Source organism: Stegodyphus dumicola, chromosome 3 (genome assembly GCF_044657685.1).
Source record: "Stegodyphus dumicola isolate Sdum_Otavi_A_Nest chromosome 3, ASM4465768v1".
NCBI lineage: Eukaryota > Metazoa > Arthropoda > Arachnida > Araneae > Eresidae > Stegodyphus > Stegodyphus dumicola.
Window position 1 is genome coordinate 130617655 of NC_140770.1, and position 20913 is coordinate 130638567.

Here is a 20913-nt window from a genome sequence, read left to right on the forward strand (position 1 = left end):
CTAATTTTGTAATCATAAAAAAAAAAAAATACCCGACAGCACGGATACTCTGAGATAATTTCATAACCTATGTCGTTCCTTTGAATAGCCATTAAAGGAACTGGGGGGAAACTCTGTGGTGATGGCGATAAGGAGCGCGCCTTGCGCCCTCCGATAAGTGTGGCAACCCTTGAGGAGAAGTTTCTTACGAGTAGCGAGGAGAGCGACACAGGCAGGCTGTCGGGCAGTGTGCGCGAAGTTCCGAAATAAAGCTTAATTTTTATTGTGCACTATGTCTTGTTAATATTATATTAATGCAGTAAGAACATAATCTGTGATATGGAATTCGAGGATTGGTGGTAAAAACATAACCGGAAATCTCCATAGCTCCGAACAATATCAAGACAATCTGATCCTACGTTTGTCATAGTGAACCAACCAGCCTACTTCACTTTTACGAGCACGGAAGTAAAACTGAATTTAGTCAATTCGTATTGGCAACCGCTTTTTAAATGTACTATGTATAGTGTCAGCGCGAAATTTGATAACTACAGCATTTTATGTAATTTGGATGCAATAAACGTGTGTTTTCTGAGATTTTTTTTAAAATTTTCTGTTACTGTTTTAGTTTTAGGTGATTTTTTTTGTAAGTTAATCTTGCTTTGTAGCTATTAGAATGCAATAACCATGTAATATTTTCCACTCCAGTAACAGCTCAGTTCATCTGCTGCAACGACTGTTATGATAATCAATTAATTTTATTTTTCTTTTTATTTTAGGAAACTAGAATCTAGAAACCTTAAATCAGATATGAAGAAGGCTTCTCCGAGTTTACGAATTTTTAGCAAAGGTAAATTTTAATTTTGTTTGATCTGATTATGATTAGTTGGTAATTTATGCCGAAACGTCAAATCAGTATGGAATAAGTCAGGTTGACTTCTGCTGAATTTTGTAGAAATATTTAATTTGTTGCTGACCAATGGCTAATTTAGCATTGTTGATCTGGAAATCGGAATGCCGAAATAAATTTTGAAGGTTAAAACGCACTAATAAGGAATTAAATGAAAAAATATCTGGTGTGGAAAGACTGTCAACTTGGCAATTTTCTCACGATCTGACGGGTTCTGTGCAGTAGCGCTTCCTCAAAAGTTGTAGCATCTGGCTTACGTTCAGCAATTTTGTCATATGTAATTTATCATTAATATTATCATTTTACAGGAAATCAATATGACAGATTAGATAAATGCATTAAGATTTATTTTAATAATCACATTTCATGTTAAGAACATGTTATTCTAGTTAATTTGTTTATCATGTTTGTGCCTCGCATATTTCAAGCTGTATTATTTTTTTAAAAAAAGTGTTCTAATTTTGAATTAATTCCGAGATTACAGTATATTGTCAATGAATGTCACCAAACCCTCTAGGTGGTAGATAAATTGTAGAACAAACAATACTTCCTGATTACCTGCACCTTCAGTTTCAACATGCGGTAGAGTAGCTGTATTTATAACACATTTTTTAGCATACATGTTGCAAAAGCCAACACATGCATGTCACATTATACACATGACTGATTTGGACTTGGAAAATTTTTGGATGTAATTTAGACTTTGAAAAAAAAAAATTATACAATTTCAGTTGCATTAGGTGCTGATCTTTGGAATATGGTAACTGGTAGTTTGGCGACATTTTGGAGGCGATAAAGGTTACTACCTAGGACTTTGGTAATAATGTGAGAAGCACTCAGTTTCGATTACGCATTATTTTGTGTGAGGGAAATGAGAGATCATGCGATATGTCATGTGACATTAATGGACGAATTACAGTTGTTTAATCGGAAAAGGGGGGAAATCTGGAAATTTCGTATTTAGCTATATTCTGTGTTGTGTGAAACGTGACATTAATGGACGAATTACAGTTCTTTAATCGGAAAAGGGGGTTAATTTGGAAAAGCTTCATTGTGTGTTGTGTGAAAAAGTGTTGATTAATTTTCGGATTGCATGGCGCTATGTAAAGTGAATTCTAAATTTTTAATGCGTTTATCTGATAATAATAATAAGTTGAGATTGTGTGAAAGGAAGGATATTACAAGTTTAAATGGCGGTGCAAGAAATATGGTGAAAATGGACATTTTGTGAAAAGGAGTGTAAGGAAGTTGCTGAAAGTAGTTTGAGTATAGGTGAAATTTTATTAATTTCTTATTTACTTGGTGAATAGACTTCCAGTTGAATACTGGATTTAGGATTTAGAAATTAGCAGTAGTACTGCAGCGACGTAATGAAGATTCTGAAGAAGATTATTTAAGTTAGTATTTTTAATCATTTGAGGATATTATTTTTATGCATTGTTCTAAATGTAAGGAGTAAATAAATTAAAATGGTATTATTTGAAAATTGTTATTAGCAATGATTTAGTTTAAAGTACTTAGGATTGTAATCTAATTTTTATTAATTTAATGTATGTGCTTATTTATATTTTAAGTAGTGTTTTTAATTTAATTATATTTTAATTTAATGATCGTGATTTTGTGAGTTATATGTTTGTAGTATTTTGGAATATGTTTGAGTAGTATACGTTGAGTATTTTCATGCATTTTCGTGAAATTTTTCTAATTTATGAGAAAAAAGCAGTGTACATGGATATAGTGAAGAGTGTGCGCAATGCCATTTTTGTGCAATTCTGGGATGTTTTCGTTGATCTTTGGATAATGGTAACTTGGCGATTTCTTGGCGAAAATTTTGCGACCAACTCTGCTACAGCAACCCTCTATTTTTTTTTTTTTTCCGCCGCCATCTTGTTTTCACAATGTAAAGACATGTTTCTTTTCTTTTTATTTACTGAACACTTTTTCCAACAATCTACTAGCCAAATTACACTTATACTAAAATTTTATCTAACAAAACTGCTTAATCATGGCAAATATTCACTGCAAAATTGGGAAAAAGTGCACAATCGCAAACTCCTTGCGCGTTTTTCACAATAACACATACACATAAACCATGTACACGTCGACTTATTTTTACTTAAAAAAACATCCCAGAATTGCACAAAAATGGCATTGCGCACACTCTTCACTATATCCATGTACACTGCTTTTTTCTCATAAATTAGAAAAATTTTACGAAGATGCATGACAATTTTCTGAATTTTTAAACCCGGTAAAAAGAACATATATGAAATTACCTTATCGCGAAAAAGTATATACCCTTTCCAAATATGAACATTTCCACGTATAAAATAAATAAAATATCTAAAAACTTTTACCTCTAAATTATCTATTATATTATACACGTCACCAACGAATTCATACCGCAAACATTACAAATACTTAGTGTCAAATATTTAAATTATTTCCATGCACGTTTACTTCAACTAAAACGTATACCAAATTCCTACAAACATAAAATTCACAAAATAACTATCATTTAATTAAAATATCACTAAACCATGTACATGTCGACTTATTTTTACTTAAAAAAACATCCCAGAATTACACAAAAATGGCATTGCGCACACCCTTCACTATATCCATGTACACTGCTTTTTTCTCATAAATTAGAAAAATTTCACGAAAATGCATGAAAATACTCAACGTATACTACTCAAACGTATTCCAAAATACTACAAACATAACTCACAAAATCACGATCATTAAATTAAAATATAATTAAATTAAAAATATAAATAAGCACATACATTAAATTAATAAAAATTAGATTACAATCCTAAGTACTTTAAACTAAATCATTGCTAGTAACAATTTTCAAATAATACCATTTTAATTTATTTACTCCTTACATTTAGAACAATGCATAAAAATAATATCATCAAATGATTAAAAATAGTAACTTACCTAATCTTCTTCAGAATCTTCATTACGTCGCTGCAGTACTACTGCTAATTTCTAAATCCTAAATCCAGTAGTCAACTGGAAGTCTATTCACCAAGTAAATAAGAAATTAATAAAATTTCACCTATACTCAAACTACTTTCAGCAAACCACGTATCCTTCCTTACACTCCTTTTCACAAAATGTCCATTTTCACCATATTTCTTGCACCGCCATTTAAACTTGTAATATCCTTCCTTTCACACAATCTCAACTTATTATTATTATCAGATAAACGCATTAAAAATTTAGAATTCACTTTACATAGCGCCATGCAATCTGAAAATAATTCAACACTATTTCACACAACACACAATGAAGCTTTTCCAAATTAACCCCCTTTTCCGATTAAAGAACTGTAATTCGTCCATTAATGTCACGTTTCACACAACACAGAATATAGCTAAATACGAAATTTCCAGATTTCCCCCCTTTTCCGATTGAACAACTGTAATTCGTCCATTAATGTCACATGACATATCGCATGATCTCTCATTTCCCTCACACAAAATAATGCGTAATCGGAACTGAGTGCTTCTCACATTATTACCAAAGTCCTAGGTAGTAACCTTTATCGCCTCCAAAATGTCGCCAAACTACCAGTTACCATATTCCAAAGATCAGCCAATTATAGTTCTTTAATCGGAAAAGGGGGGGGATTTGGAAAACTGTAATACTATATTATTTTGTATTAAGCTTCATTGTGTGTTGTGTGAAATAGTGAAAGTGTGCGTGCCACGTAATGAAGATTGTGAAGATTAGGTAAGTTAGTATTTTTAATCGTTTAAGGATATTATTTTTATGCATTGTTCTAAATGTAAGGCGTAAATAAATGAATATGATATTATTGGAAAATTGTTATTAGCAATGATTTAGTTTAAAGTAATTAGGATTGTAAGCTAATTTTTATTAATTTAATGTATGTGCTTATTTATATTTTAAGTAGTGTTTTTTAATTTAATGATCGTGATTTTGTGAGTTATTTGTGAGTTACACCCAGAGCCACGTAAAAATCAAAATATCAATCATACTCAAATGGCTTTTTCAAACCAGGTATTCTTTCTGATTGAACGCTTCACATAGTGACCATCTGAACTTTTCTTCCTACAAACCCATTCAAATCCATCTAAACGGTTTTTACGTTCGACTAGATGCATATCCTTCCTACATACAGAACACTTATAATGCTACTAAGTAAACCTTCATTTACACACCAGTCAATTAAAACTCTTTTCCCCTTTCGCTCCAAATTGGGCAGAAACTTCAAATTAATCTTACTACATTCGGCCATTCTATTGTCTAAAGAATCAAACCAGCACACACCACAAAAACGTTTACAAAACATTCCATGATTTAAAATTTCCCAGAATCATGCACCTGATTATGTAACAATAGAGTTTCCATAACATTCGACTACTCCGGCTACCATAAATGAAACAACAACTTGGCGATAAATCGAACAACTTTGCCATAATACAAGGGGTACCTTAAATTCTACTGTACCCGTTCACTTTTATTATGTTCTAGTAATCTTGTTTCATTCATTAAATTTCCAATTAGGCACAGCTTTAATATTAGTCTTTTTTGGCGAGAAATTTTTTTTGGGGTGACATTTGGGTGCGATAAATGAAGAATTTTGATAACCTTGTTAGGCTAATCTTTGGAATATTGTAACAGGTAGTTTAGCTACATTTTGGAGGCGATAAAGGTTACTACCTAGGACTTTGGGAATAATGTGAGAAGTACTCAGTTCCGATTACGCATTATTTTGTGTGAGGGAAATGAGGGATCATGAGATATGTCATGTGACATTAATGGACGAATTACAGTTCTTTAATTGGAAAAGGGGGTAAATTTGGGAAAATATCTGCAGTACTATAGTATTTTATATTAAGCTTCATTGTGTGTTGTGTGAAAGGGTGTTGATTAATTTTTGGATCGCATGGCGCTATCTAAAGTGAATTCTAAATTTTTAATGCGTTTATCTGATAATTCAAAAGAATAAGTTGAATGGTGTATGAGTGTAGGATTAATTGCAGATAAGTATGAATGTCCAACATGTGGGAATGAGATGAGATTGTGTGAAAGGAAGGATATTACAGATAAGTTTGAATGGCGGTGCAAGAAATCTGGTGAAAATGGACATTTTGTGATCCGCCATGCACTCAAGATTTTGTAGAAGATTAGGCAAGTTAGTATTTTCAATCATTTGAGGATATTATTTTTATGCATTGTTCTAAATGTAAGGAGTAAATAAATTAATATGGTATTATTGGAAAATTGTTATTAGCAATGATTTATTTTAAAGTAATTAGGATTGTAAGCTAATTTTTATTAATTTAATGTTTGTGCTTATTTATATTTTAAGTAGTGTTTTTTAATTTAATGATCGTGATTTTGTAAGTTATATGTTTGTAGTATTTTAGAATACGTTTGAGTAGAAGTAAATGTGCATGGAAAGAATTTAAATATTTGACACTAAGTATTTGGAACCATTTTTAATGTTTGCGTTATAAATTGGCAGGTGAGGTTTATAATAGATAATTTAGAGGAAAAAGTTTTTGGATATTTTATTTATTTTACACGTGAAAATGTTCATCCTTGGAAAGGGTGTTTTTCGCGATACTTTTTCGCGATCAGTTAATTTCATATATATCCTTTGTACCGAATTTAAAGATTCACAAAATTTTCATGCGTTTTCGTGACATTTTTCTAATTTATGAGAAAAAAGCAGTGTACATGGATATAGTGAATAGTGTGGGCAATGCCATTTTTGTGCAATTCTGGGATGTTTTTTTAAGTAAAAATAAGTCGACGTGTACATGGTTTAATTATATTTTAATTAAATGATAGTTATTTTGCGAATTATATGTTTGTAGCAGTTTGGTATATGTTTCAGTGGATGTAAACGTGCATGGAAATAATTTAAATATTTGACACTAAGTATTTGCAACTATTTTTAATGTTTGCGTTATAAATTCGTTGGTGACGTTTATAATAGATAATTTAGAGATAAAAGTTTTTGGATATTTTATTTATTTTATACGTGGAAATGTTCATCCTTGGAAAGGGTATATATTTTTTCGCGATCAGCTAATTTCATATATGTGCTTTTTACCGAGTTTAAAGATTCACAAAATCTTCCTGCATTTTCGTGCAAGTTTTTGTAATTTATGAGAAAATGGCAGTGTAGATGGATAAAGTCAAGAGTGTGCACAATGCCATTTTTGTGCAATTCTGGGATGTTTTTTTAAGTAAAAATAAGTCAACGTGTACATGGTTACTGTGTATGTGCGAATCTGAAAAACGCGGCAAGGAGTTTGCGATTGTGCACTTTTTCCCAATTTTGCAGTTAATATTTGTCATGATTAAGCAGTTCTGTTCCATGAAATTTCTAGCATAAGTGTAATTCGGCTAGCAGATTGTTGGGAAAAGTGTTGAGTAAATAAAAAGAAAAGAAACATGTCTTTACTTCGTGAAGACAAAATGGCGGTGAAGAAAAAAATAGAGGGTGGCTGTAGCAGAGTTGGTCGCCAAATTTTCGCCAAAAAATCGCCAAGTTACCATAATCCAAAGATTAACCCATTGTTATTTATGGTAACCCTAAATACTGAGCTTGAAAACATGCCGCCATTTCTATTCACATAACTTTAACGAATTTGGTAGGTATCAGAGTTATGATGGCGCGAGGGATAAATTGCATGTTTTTCTTAGTTACTTACACGTTAGGACTTTTAAAATATTTTTAAAAAAGCCAAAATTTCATAGTTAAAACTGATGCTTTTGATATTACGTCATGTGACATTTTTTTCGTATGTCAACTCTGCATATTATAAACTCTAACCTCCCCCCCCAAGAAAAAACACATTTTTAATAGCATGAGGTAAACTCTTGATGTTTCCTTTGCTAAGGAACCACGTGCAAATTTAGACTTCTTGCATGTTTCTTAAAATGGGCAATGATCAAAATTACCATGGTCTAAAAATATTTTTTTGCCTCGTTTCTTAAATTAGATCTATACGGATATGTAATTGCTTGATAGACCAAAATCAGGTTTCATTATTGCTTTTATAACATTTTTATAATTAATCTGACTATAAAAAATATAATATTGCTTAAATTATGGAATATATTGCTTATAATTTACAGTTCTCAAATTTCGTAAATCTCAGAATCTAATAGCTGTATAAGAATAACCTTCACTGAGTATTATTACTGTTTATTAATAGTATGTTGGCATAACAGTCGACTTTTTATTTTAAATTTTATGCAAATTTTCTACATTATTTAAACATTTAATCTAACAGAAATTTGAATTTTTTGTAATAAAAACTCTGTAATAAAAGTAAGAGTACAATTTATATATAAAAATTTGACTATGTGGCAAGCACTTAGATACCGATTTCAATGTCTTTTAATGTAGTTATTATAAAGTTTAGATATATTCTTATTAATTTAAGATATACTCTTATTCTATTATAAAGTTTAGATGTACAAAACAGAAGGCACACTTTGTGCTTACGACTCAGTCAACCACTGTGGCAAGATAACTTATGATAACAATTAAGTTCAAATGTAAAATTTGAATTCAAATAAACTTGTAGCAAACAAACAAATCTTATCTTATCTAGCAACCTACTAATGTGGCCCCGAAAGGCAAAAGACAGTTTGTTTTACAAACTAAAAATTTCATTTGGATTCTGGTGGGGAAATTGACAGTAAAGATCCTAAACATAAAACAACTCTGGTTACAAAATAAAGGAACATTACATTATTCTTTGTTCCCTGATTAATTATTCACTAGATGAAATAGTGTAATGCATTTTTGTTTGCATCATATACAAATTATTTATTTTATTTAAATGTTGTGCAAAACTGAACAGGATTTTGCAAACATATTGACCATATGTTTTAACCTATAGATGCAACACTTTTTCACTTTAAAAATAAGATTTAGTATTAAGAAATAAGAAAATAAAAAGAGAGAAACAGTATTTATGAACAGAAAATAAATATATATGCAGGCTAGCAGAAGAAGGATGCTTTCATAAAGGACTTTTGAAGAGAAACTGGCTCAGAATCTTATTACATGTAAGGAAAACCACAAAAGCTCCCATATAGCTAGCCTGAACTACCAGTATTCAGTGGCTTATCACTCCACCACTAGTAGATTCCAACGACTGTTCGAATCTTTCACAGAAATCATCAGTTATGATAATCGTTGTTGTGTATTATTACTATTAGTACAAAATTTACTCATTATGATAATTTAATTTGAGCTTTTAAATTATAATCATAAATTACTTGAAATAAATTGAGTAATTAAAAAATACACACTTTTTAATATTTTTACCATTTACAAAATTTAATTCACAAAAAGTATTTCTAACACTGGTACAAAATTTGCTCGTTTTTAATTTAATTTGATTTATTTCAATTTGAAATATTTTTTTATTTCCTTTGAATAACAGAATCTAAGAAACTAAAGTGACATATACTAGTTTGAAATGCACTTATTAACCTTTTGTAAATTTCATTATTCATAACATAAAAATTAACCTTTAAAAAATATAAAATTCAGTCAAAAGTCGTTAATTCGGACACCCATAATCCAGACCTCAAAGCTACAAACTTTCTGCGCATGCGTCACGTTGACGCATGCGCATAGGCGTTTACGCGTGCGCGTAAGACCTTTGTTGGAAAATATAACTTATTGTAAACCTTTTACTGCATCATCTCTCCTCCTTTAAATGTTTATTTAGTTTAGTCCTTATTTTAATGTAATATAGTAGTTACTTCTACTTCTTTTTCTTACTGCCACTGTTTGTGTTGAGAACGGACTGTTTGAACCTAATTGAGATGCAAAAACGAAACGTGATGTTACGTCATCTGAAAAGCCGATTCGTGCCGCTAGCTGATTGGTTGCCGTGAGATGACGTCATGCATACTTCTAGGTATAAGTATCTCGCGTCGCTCTGGCTCAGCCCTTCGGTGGACTCCCTGTTGATCGTGTTACTGCTGTATCATGTCAGAGTATATACCGCAGTAAAAGTACGCCGGTATAACGTTGCTCTGATCTACGCTGCCTCATTTTCTGTTTTGAAAGTCTTAACATGGACCGCATCATAGAATTTATTGCTGCAGAAATCACCAGCCTAGAATGTGTCGAAAAAGCTGATGGCTTGCTTTCTGAAAAGGATGCAAGTGATCTGAAGTTTTTCCGGCGATTTAAAATCTTCGTTGAAAGAGAGATCCACAACGAAAGAACATCAGCGTTACCCAAACCCAACATCCTTCCTGTTATACCACAAGGTAAACCTGTGCAAGGGTTTAAGCAGAACGTCAGACAAGCTTCAAGCCCGGCTAGATCTGATGAGGAAGCTTAAAAAAAGTATAAAGCTCTAGATGAAGAACCTCGGATTCAGATTCTGGACCAAGAGGAGTCATTACGAAACGACCAAAAAAGCAGAAGAAGCCCGCTCTAACGGAGCCCGCTGATTCGTCAGTAGTAGAGATACCGGAGCAACCAGCTATGGAAACCATGGAAGTAGCCGAGGATCAACCGGTGGCCAATCAGGATATTCCAGCATCGAAACGTACCCCTCCGATCATTGTGAAGGACTTATCCTTTCACTTTATCAAGTTGCAAGGCATTTTGGCTGGTTATAATCTATCCCCATGTAAGGACTATCATGGGCAACAAATAAAGGGAGGATTTAAAATTCAGGCGTACATCCCGACAATTTATAAACAAGTAGTGAAAGTTTTGAAAGATGAAAAAATATCCTTCCACTGCTTTGAACTCCCTGAGTCAAAGTTAGTGAAAGTAGTAATCCGACATTTGCCATCATATGTGACCTGCGCCGAAGTAGCGGAACAACTAACAGATCGTGGATACAAAATTGAACGAGTCGACCAGCTAAAAAGACAACGAGACGGAGAAATAATTAATTTGTCGTTATTTCTAGTCACGCTGGAAAAGAAAGAGAAAAGCAAAGAAATTTATCACGAAAAATTCATGCTCTGCATGAAGGTTGAAGTGGAGAGATATAAAGGAAGAGCAGGCCCCCTGCAGTGCTTCCGCTGTCAGGGCTTCCACCATGCTCAAAGTCACTGTAATCACGACGCTCGCTGTTTAAATGCGGCGAAAAACATCAATCCTCTATGTGCACAAAATCCAAAGATACTCCTCCTAAGTGTGCCAATTGTAATGAAGTCGGGCACACTGCGAACTACAGAGGGTGCATTAAGTTTCCCAAGCCTAAAGCTGCTGTGCAAAAATCTTACGCGGATAGATTTGTTATCAACAAATCATACTCAAGTGCACTCACTGCAGGACTGGCTCCCGAAAGTGTCACGGAAGCTAAGCAAGTGCTTCATGAACTGAAAACTTTCGTTGCACTTATTAAGGACTCGCGGTTACCCCTACTTTTTAAACAAAAAGCACATGATAAAAACACAACTGAAGATAGCACCGAAGAGGCAGCCAAATAATGAACAATCGGCCCACAAGTGTTACCCCAATTAAACTCTGCATCTGGAATGCAAATGGACTTAATACCAAATTTTTAGAATTTCAACATTTCATTCAAGAACATGATGTGGACATTGCATTAGTTACAGAAACTCATGCACAAATGTGTCACCGGCTCAAAATTGCAAACTTTAGAGACTACAGATGTGATAGGACTAGTCATCGTGGTGGTGGTGTATGTATATATGTTAAAAATATCTTTTCTTCATGTTTAATTAGTGTATCAAGAAACTTTAATATGGAAGTTGTCACCGTATGTGTAGTACTACCTACTTTCAACAAATTGTATTTTACTGCGTGCTACAATCCTCCTAATAATATGCTTACAGATTTAATTTTAAATAACCTCTTACCTTCCAACTTACCTACAATTCTAGCTGGAGATTTGAACGCTAAAAATGTTGCTTGGAACTGTCGAAGATCCAACTTAAATGGCAAAGTTTTACATAACTTTATTATCAATAATCCAGTTTCCATTTATGTGCCGGATGATTTCACCTATCGTCCGGAACGCATTGAATTTTCAGACATACTGGATATTGCACTTTCCACAACGACACTTCCTATGGTCTTAGACGTGAAAAAGGAACTTTCCTCTGACTATCTTCCTGTACTGGCATATTTAGGAATCACAAAGACAATTAATGGAAAGTATCGCACCAAAGTTGATCGGACTCTTTTTCAAAACGTTTTAGTGACAAGCAATTTAGCTCTAGGTAATCTTAATGACACAAATGGCATCGATAAAGCAATCAGTGACGTACTGCAGTCCATCCAGGCATCGATCACGGAGGCTACTGAACATCTCACCGCTAAGGAAAATGCTTTTCGCCTCCCCCGGAGCAACGTGAAAAGATGCGGCAACGCAATAGGCTCCGCAAAGAATATCACCTGACATGGGATCCGCTAATCAAAAGCATGATTAATCGACTTGGCAAAGAAATTAAATACGAAATTAATTACTTCAAAAATGAAATCTGGGCAGAAAAAATTTCTAATCTCAATACTCAGGATGGCTCTCTTTGGAAAATTGTCAAAAATTTTTTAAATACTTACGCAACGAACAGACCCATTATGCACAATGGAAACCCAGCCATTACGAATGAAGAAATGTTGGACTCCTCATGTTGGACGTGGCGAAAGCCTTCGACCGCGTCTGGCATGAGGGATTAATTATCAAACTAATGAGCTACAACTTTGAACCCGAACTACTTCGCATCCTTCACTCATTCATCACTGAGAGGAACTTCAGAAGAAGAAAACGAAACCGTCCTGTAAATAACAACCTTCTCCTGTTTAATGAAATTGTTCCCATAGTTCGCCAGGCCAAATACCTCGGGGTCACTATTAATGATAAGCTTACCTGGACACCGCACATTAACAATGTCAGGAATCAAGCCCTGAAAGTCATTAATTGTCTCCTACCCATCTTAGGAAAATACTCCAATCTTGATCTACGCAAGAAACGACTTATCTACTTGACTGCTGTGAGAACCATCCTCACATATGCATCTCCTGCATGGACTGCGGCAAAACCTGCCGACATTAATAAACTGCAAATTGTGCAAAATAAATTCTTGAGAATCGCTACAAACGCCCCTTACTGTGTGAGGAACTCTGTGTTGCATAGTGATCTACGTATTGACACCTTAAAAGATTTCCTGCACAAGAGCAACGAAAACTTTTTTCAAAAAGCATTTAACTGCAGTCAGTTAAACTTTTTTCAAACCTTAAACTATGAAATCCTTGCAGAAGACCAATTTCTATGTCCGTTTGCTGCATTTTCATTAAATGCCGACGATAATCATCCTACTTAATCTCCCAAAACCAAGCAGCATCCTTCGAAGCCACAGTTCGGGAGGGTGGCCCCTCACGTGACCTAGGACTTAGAAAATTTCTATCTCTGCTTTGGATCACTCAGTGCTACTGAAATGACTGCACATATCTGTACATATTTTACTGATTATTTTACTTTATAACCTTATTTTTATTCTATCCAATGTGTATATATTCCTCAATAAGCTATTTACAACTGCATATTTTCTGTCAACTGAGCACTACTGAGACTGATGGACTCTGTGCTATGCCACGCCCAGTGCTCATAAATTTTGGACTTTGCAGCAATTTCACGAACTGTTAGTGAAAACTCTTGTGAAATCCATTGACTGGAACTCTTGCCCTTCAGAGAAAAATATGTTTTCATTATTTGAATGACAAATATTTTTAAAAAACAAGTTAAACAAGTTTTCTTAGCCATCACATGACATGGCTCCACTTTTGATTTTCTACGCTAACATTGTATATTTGTAAATACTCATATTTAACCAAGATTCAATAATGGAACTTCATTCTGAATAACTATATTTTGTTTTTGACTTTCATCATTTCAACTTTTTTGCATATTTGTATCTGATTTGTATTTTACACCACCCCACGATGTTACACTCTTTAGTGGCAAAGTGCTACACTTTCCCTTATTTTCACATCTTGTCTCTGCGACACCTTTGTTCTGTTTTTAGTACTTCCAGGAACCCTTATTAAACGACAACTGGCAAAAAGCCTGCAATCCACGCAGGCTAAGTCCAGTATAACAGCGGAAAATGGAATGGAATGGAATGGCTCAGCCCTTCCATTCCAGTCTCCTTCTAGTTCCTGCTTTCCTGGCACTTGAGTGAGCGGTTTCCAGCCCCTTCAGAAGGATGCATGCAGTCCGGTGAATAAAGTGCCTTGGTTCCGGTTCGCGGGATGTCTGTTCCTGAATAAAGTTCCTTGGTGCCTGTCCGCGGGATGATTGTTCCGGAATGAGTTCCTTGGTTCATATCCATAAGATGGTTGTTCCAGAATAAAGTTCCTTGGTTCCAGAGGCTACCATGTGAGTGCCTGCGGTGGGCGGCATCCATGTTCTTCAATGAAGGCGGCATTTAAAATACGTGAGCGGCGATTCCTCGTGCAAACGGAGTTAGGCGGGTTTTAAGTGCTTTCAAGAACTTGATTTAAATTTTTAGGTGTTTTCTCAACCATTGATCATGGACATTTTGAATGTGTAGTCAACTTCATTTTTAGGCTGCATAATTAATGTTTAGGACATTTTTGTATTGAATGCCAGTGTTTTGGAGACCAGGTAAAAATATTATTTGATGAATGATGGTTATATTTTTCTAAGACTCTGATATTGTTTAAATTTATTTTCTGTGTTTTTATTCTTTATTATATTGTTAATAAATTGGTTAAATTTAAAACCTTTTATTTATTTTTTTTTTTTTTAATGCATGCGCGTTTAATGTATAACGGACGGTATAAGCTAAGCTAAAATTATCTAATTCTGTTAATGTTGCAGATTGCGTTGTTCTTTAATGTTCGAATTGGATCCGCCTTATTATTTTTTGCAGACTGTTAGAGCAATTTCATAAAAGTAAGCTTGAACTTTCGATTATGTCAAATAGAATTTCCGATATATATCTACTAATATGTAAAGGATCTACAAAGCGAAAGTATGTTTCGAAATCCGAAATCTGTTTATCAATTTCATGCTGCTCTGCGGCCGGGGGGGGGGGTACGTCGCTGCGCGCAATGAATAAGAAGTTGATCTGTCAGCACTATCCTTATCTTCAGGGCAGATATTTTTATTTTATTTGGCTTATAATTCCTTACTAAATGTAGTATTTTATCTCGATGTACTCTGTCTTTGATATGATTTAAATCAAGTTCCTCGTCATTATAATTTCCTTCCGATAGTGAAGAAAGTGACACAGAGGTTATTGAAAACGAAAAAATTTCGATTGACAAATTAGTCGGTATTCTCGACACAGCAATTATAGGACTTGAACAGCAGAACTTGGTAACTAAACAAGGAATTATGTCTGTTTAATAGAATTAAAGAGAAAGTATTATCACATGAAACGAAGCAAATTAAATAAATAAATATTAAGCTTTTTCTTTTTGTAAATTTTGATACCCTTTAGATCATAATTGTTCTTTATTTCATAAATTACGGTTTCATATTTTTAATTTTGTAATTTCTGCATGCCATCTTACCATATTTAAACTGATGATCGATAATCCGGAATCACCGAAGTCCCGACGAGTCTGGATTAATGACTTTTGACTGTATTAGCTAAATACTAATATAAGTATTAACTAACTACTTAAAATATTAATATTTAATACATTAATATTATATTTTGTAGTTTAAAATTTTTTTAAATTTCATTACTCATAACGTAATTACTGCCATAAATTCATTTATGGCAGTGTTTCAAGAATTTTTCACAGTAGTACTAGAAATGTTGAAAATTAGACAGTTTATTCTAATCAAGAGGTTATTTTTTAGGATTATTATTTAGTTTATTTTGGGTTTTATTTACAATCCGCCATTTTTTTTCCGATCTTCAAAGCCCAATCTACCTTGGCGACAGAAGTTTGCCGCCAGAACAAAAAATCACCAAAAGGACCAATACTAAAGCTGTTCCAATAATTGTTCTTTGTCCTCCAATAATAATTAAAATTATTTATTTTTTTAGACATTGACTTATTTTTATGTTACTGATAAAAGTTTAAAGCAATTTAACATGAACTCAACAAAAATAATTATAGAACTTGTAGCATAATTTTCAGTATATTACATTTAATTCTTGGATAGTTACTTGGCACCTAGAATGATGTTTGATAAAATCAAATTTTCATTTCGTATAAAATACAACAAACACCACATGAGCACACTGACTGTCTACCAGATGACCTTACCACTTAGATAAATAAAATGCAGAAAGCAGCACCCAAACACTCTAACTATCTATGCACAACTATCTACCAGATGACCTTGCCACACACACACATGAAACTTTAAGACAACACCAGAATTTTTATATTTTTCGTGTGTTACTATGCGTATACCCTTTGTAAAAATCTTTATTTTTTTTATCTGTTATTATTTGTTAATGTGCTCTTTCATCTATCTAATGATGTATTTAGATTAATTGTAACATTTGTAGTTTTGAAGATATAAGCATTCATGCTCATCTCAAATAGTGTCATAATTTTTTCTTTTCCGTCAGACCACTATGGAGTAATGTAATCCTACATTGAAAAGATACTGGCATTCAGTTTTTATTTCAGGTCGGAGATGATGATGTGGGGGGCATTTGTTGAAAAATATAACTTATTGTAAACCTTTTCCTGCATCATCTCTCCTCCTTGAAATGTTTATTTAGTTTAGTCCTTATTTTAATGTAATATAGTAGTTACTTCTACTTCTTTTTCTTACTGCCACTGTTTGCGTTGAGAACGGACTGTTTGAACCTAATTGAGATGCAAAAACGAAACGTGATGTTACGTCATCTGAAAAGCCGATTCATGCCGCTAGCTGATTGGTTGCCGTGAGATGACGTCATGCATACTTCTAGGTATAAGTATCTCGCATCGCTCTGGCTCAGCCAGGCTTTTTGTATATTCCGGTTCGAGCAGTCGCACATGAAGGTTCTCTTAGCATGGCTCTCGGTTTTATTAAGTCAATTTGATTTGTCTGCCACTATCAGTCATTAGCACTTAAAAAAGGTTGCTCACAGGTCTTAAGTGACCAAAGAGTGGTAAAAAGGCCTTATTGCGATATTACTGTTTCTCTTTTTTCAGACGCAGTTACTTAGGCCGTCTGATCGTAACGCTGAAATTATTTGTGCATTTATTTATCTTGGTAAATTATCCTCATTGTGATACCTACTTGTAAGATGGCTACCTTCATCCAACAACTGGTCACTGAGTACGGCAGATTATCTGATCTCGTAAAAAGAAACGAGACTCTTACCCCTGCCAATGAATTTGCCTACCGTATCCTAATCAAAATGATGAATTTCATCTCCTCGGAAACATCCACCCTGAACCCAAGAGATTTTCCTCCACTTACGGAGGAAACATCAAAAACTGAGGCAATGGATTCTACTGACTTCACCCAAACGAGATTTAAGAGACCACGCAGTCCCAACAATGAAAATTTGGAACCTACTGAAAACCTGCATCATAACAAATTCTCCGCATTAGAGGATGATGTGGAAGACTCCCACTGCCCCACGACAACCCACTTCTCTGCCAAACAGGGTAAAAAGAAAAACAACAAATCCAAGCCTAAAACACCAAAATTATCTGAAAGTGCTACTAAAGTTCTTTCCATCGGAGCCATGCAACCACCTAAATCTCAGGAAACCATATCTGGAATGTCTAAACCACAGGAAGCCATCCACACACCAAACCCCCAGGCAGCAGCCAATGAAACTGCTACCCCAACCAACAGCGTACTTCCGACCAAAGAGGAATCACAGGAAGAAGTGCTCAGCGGTTCCGCAGACACGGAGGGTTTCCAATATCCCAGGAGAAACACGAAAATTCTTCTGATTATGGTTCAGGACACTAACATCACCTGGAAAAAGCTGAATGATCTCCTTGAAAAGGAAAAAATGGACTTTAAAGCAAAAATGAAAAGTGACTATGACTTTGAAATCAAAGTTTTCAGTAGTGATATGCATAGGCAGATCACCGCCTTACTGGATAAAAAAGAAATTAAGTATTACACACATATGCTGCCGGATGAGAAAATGCTAAAGGTTGTTATCCGTAGCATTCCTTCATATACTCCTCCAACAGAGGTTGGTGAAGCCCTTGTGAACCTAGGGTACACAATTAATAAGGTTGTTCAACTTACGAGAAAGCGTGGCACAGAAATTCAAAAGATGCCTCTATATCTCGTCATCCTGCCTAAAAGCGACAAAGCCGGAACCATTCATGAACTAGAATACCTGATGAGACTTCGTGTCACAGTCGAGACCTATAAGGGCAGACGAGGCCCCACTCAATGTTACCGCTGCCAAAACTTTCACCATGCTCAAGCGCAGTGTCACCTCCCTCCGCGGTGTGTAAAGTGCGGACAGGGGCACGAATCCAAAACTTGCACCAAACCATCAGATGAGCCAGCCACCTGCACAAACTGTGGTTTAAATCACACCACATCATTTCGTGGATGTAGCTACTTCCCCAAGCCCCGGCAATATTCACAAGGGAAACATGTTGTACTCGGACAGAGTCATCATGAATAGTGCTCAGCCACCCCAAAACAGGCAAGCACCTGAAATTGCCGAGCTCTCAGCAAAGCTAGAAGAGGCCAAATCATTGATAGCAACCCTTACAGCTGCTATCTCTATCCTGAAGGACACAACTACACAGCTCAACGCTGCTGCAGCGCAAAACTCAGTCATGCCTCCCCAGAAAAGTCATGACTAATTCTCATCAAAGTTTTTCTCCGATTACGATTACTCTGTGGAATGCGTAGAACATCACACAAAAAATACCTGAATTCCAGGACTTTTTAATTCGACATGAAGTGGATATCTACCTTGTCACTGAAACGCATGCAAACTCGAAGCACAATATCAATATTGCAAATTACAACACCTATCGATGCGACAGAATTAGACACCGTGGTGGAGGTGTCGCCATCTATGTGAAAAGAACTCTTTGCTCAGGTTTATTATCTGCAGATAATACAAAAGCATTTGAAATCGTCAGTGTTAATGTGGTACTACCCAAAATCGGACATACTAAAATTTGTGCACTCTATAACCCACCGGATAACAGAATCTCAGCGCATGATTTACATTTTTACCTACAAGACTCAGCTTCCACAATCATTGGAGGAGACTTTAATTCAAAACATGTGGACTGGGGCTGCAATCATAGCAACGCAAATGGTCATACCATCAGAGACTGTAGAAAATTATCCCATCTTCCTATACACACCCGAAGAGTCTACGTACCGCCCAAATACTCCTCGCAAAAGACCTGATATTCTCGATTTTTATCTCACAAATTTTAACATACCCCTTGCAATAGAAGTAACTCAAGAGCTGTCCTCAGATCATGTCCCCGTAATGGCAAGATTGGGATACAACAAGCCGGAAGATACTAAGAAAAAGAAAATTGTGGACTGGAAATTAATTCACAACCTCGCAATTACATCTCCCATAAACCTGGGTCCTCTAAAAACCACTACTGATATCGAGAAGGCTGCAAAAATCTTTACGAACTCTCTTCAGGATTTCCTTGCACTAGCAACTACAGAAAAGATGCATTCCTATCATTACAGCGCCCTACCCATGCATATCCGTGAATTAATCAAGCAACGGAACAGAACCCGCAAACTTTACAATCATACCTGGGATCCTACCTTAAAAGCACTAATTAATAGACTCACCAGAAAAATTAAATCTAGTATCCAGCAGCATCGAAATGAATCTTGGAATTTAAAAATAGAAAACTTAAATATTGAAGACGGCTCATTCTGGAAGTACATCCGTAAACGAAAAAACCCAGCGATCAACACTCCTCCTATCAGAACTCAATCTGACATTGCCTACACCGATGAGGAAAAAGCAGCAGCTTTTGCTGACCACCTGACTCAGCAATTCACACCCAACGACTTGCCTGCGGACCAAACCAGCATTGCCGCCATTACTGACCACGTCAAAAACTGGCTTAGCACGCCATTGGAACATACCGCTGTTAAACTCACTACCCCAGGTGAAGTTAAAAATATTATCAAGAATTCAAGTAATAGAAAAGCTCCTGGACCTGATCAAATTTCAAATAAACTCCTAAAGCAGCTCCCGCACGGTGTCATCTGCAAATTAACATCCATCTACTACGCCTGCCTCACGAACTCTTATTTTCCGAATGTTTGGAAACACGCCTCGATCTTCCTAATTCCAAAACTCAAAAAACCACCTGATAAACTTACTAGCTACCGGCCTATAAGTCTCCTGTCTACGGTGGGAAAGATTTTTGAGCGAATTATTTACAACCGACTGCAAAATCACCTTGACTTCATCCCAAAAGAACAACATGGGTTCAGGAAAGGACTCTCTACCACCCATCAACTGGTTCGTATCTCAGAATTCATAGGATCGGCACTCAGAAATAAACAAAGTATTGCTTTTCTCATGCTAGACGTGGCCAAAGCTTTTGACCACGTCTGGCATGAAGGCCTGATCTATAAGCTCATACAGCTGCATATCCCGAGAGAACTCGTCCTCATCCTCAAGTCAATCCTCGAAAATCGTACTTTCTCAGTTAGACAAGGTGATTATCATACTAATCCATATCCTATCCTGGGAGGGGTCGCCCAGGGTAGTATCTTAGGACCCATTATCTACATTATTTATGTTTATGATTTTCCTACCTTCCCAGAAGATTACAACTTTCAACTAGCCTGTTACGCGGATGACACCGCTCTTATACAAAAGTCCAGAAAGCCTAACAACGCTCTCGTCCAACTCCAAAATAAAATGAATCAGGTGGAGGAATGGTGCAAGAAATGGAGAGTGAACATTAATGCGGACAAATCCCAAATTCTACTCATCCGGCGCTACAAGAAACTGGATAATATCTCCACTACTGTAACTCTATTTGGAAAACCAATCCCGCTTGTAACCCAAGCTAAATATCTTGGAATCACCTTTAATCGAAC

At 35.2% G+C, this 20913-nt stretch overlaps 1 protein-coding gene across 3 annotated transcripts in view; it reads left to right on the forward strand.

Moving 5' to 3' along the window:
• Nucleotides 1-477: 477 nt before the first annotated feature.
• Nucleotides 478-20913, forward strand: part of LOC118184552 (uncharacterized) — a 90959-nt gene continuing 70523 nt past the window's right edge. Inside the window, exons 1-2 of one of the 3 annotated variants that reach the window (XM_085813319.1) lie at nucleotides 478-561; nucleotides 759-829. In XM_085813319.1, coding sequence (XP_085669445.1) covers nucleotides 790-829 — 40 coding nt within the window. In that variant the 5' untranslated portion in view covers nucleotides 478-561; nucleotides 759-789. Of the gene's footprint in view, nucleotides 626-758; nucleotides 830-20913 lie in introns of all 3 variants that reach the window. The other 2 variants (XM_085813320.1, XM_085813321.1) reach the window with 2 other exon arrangements.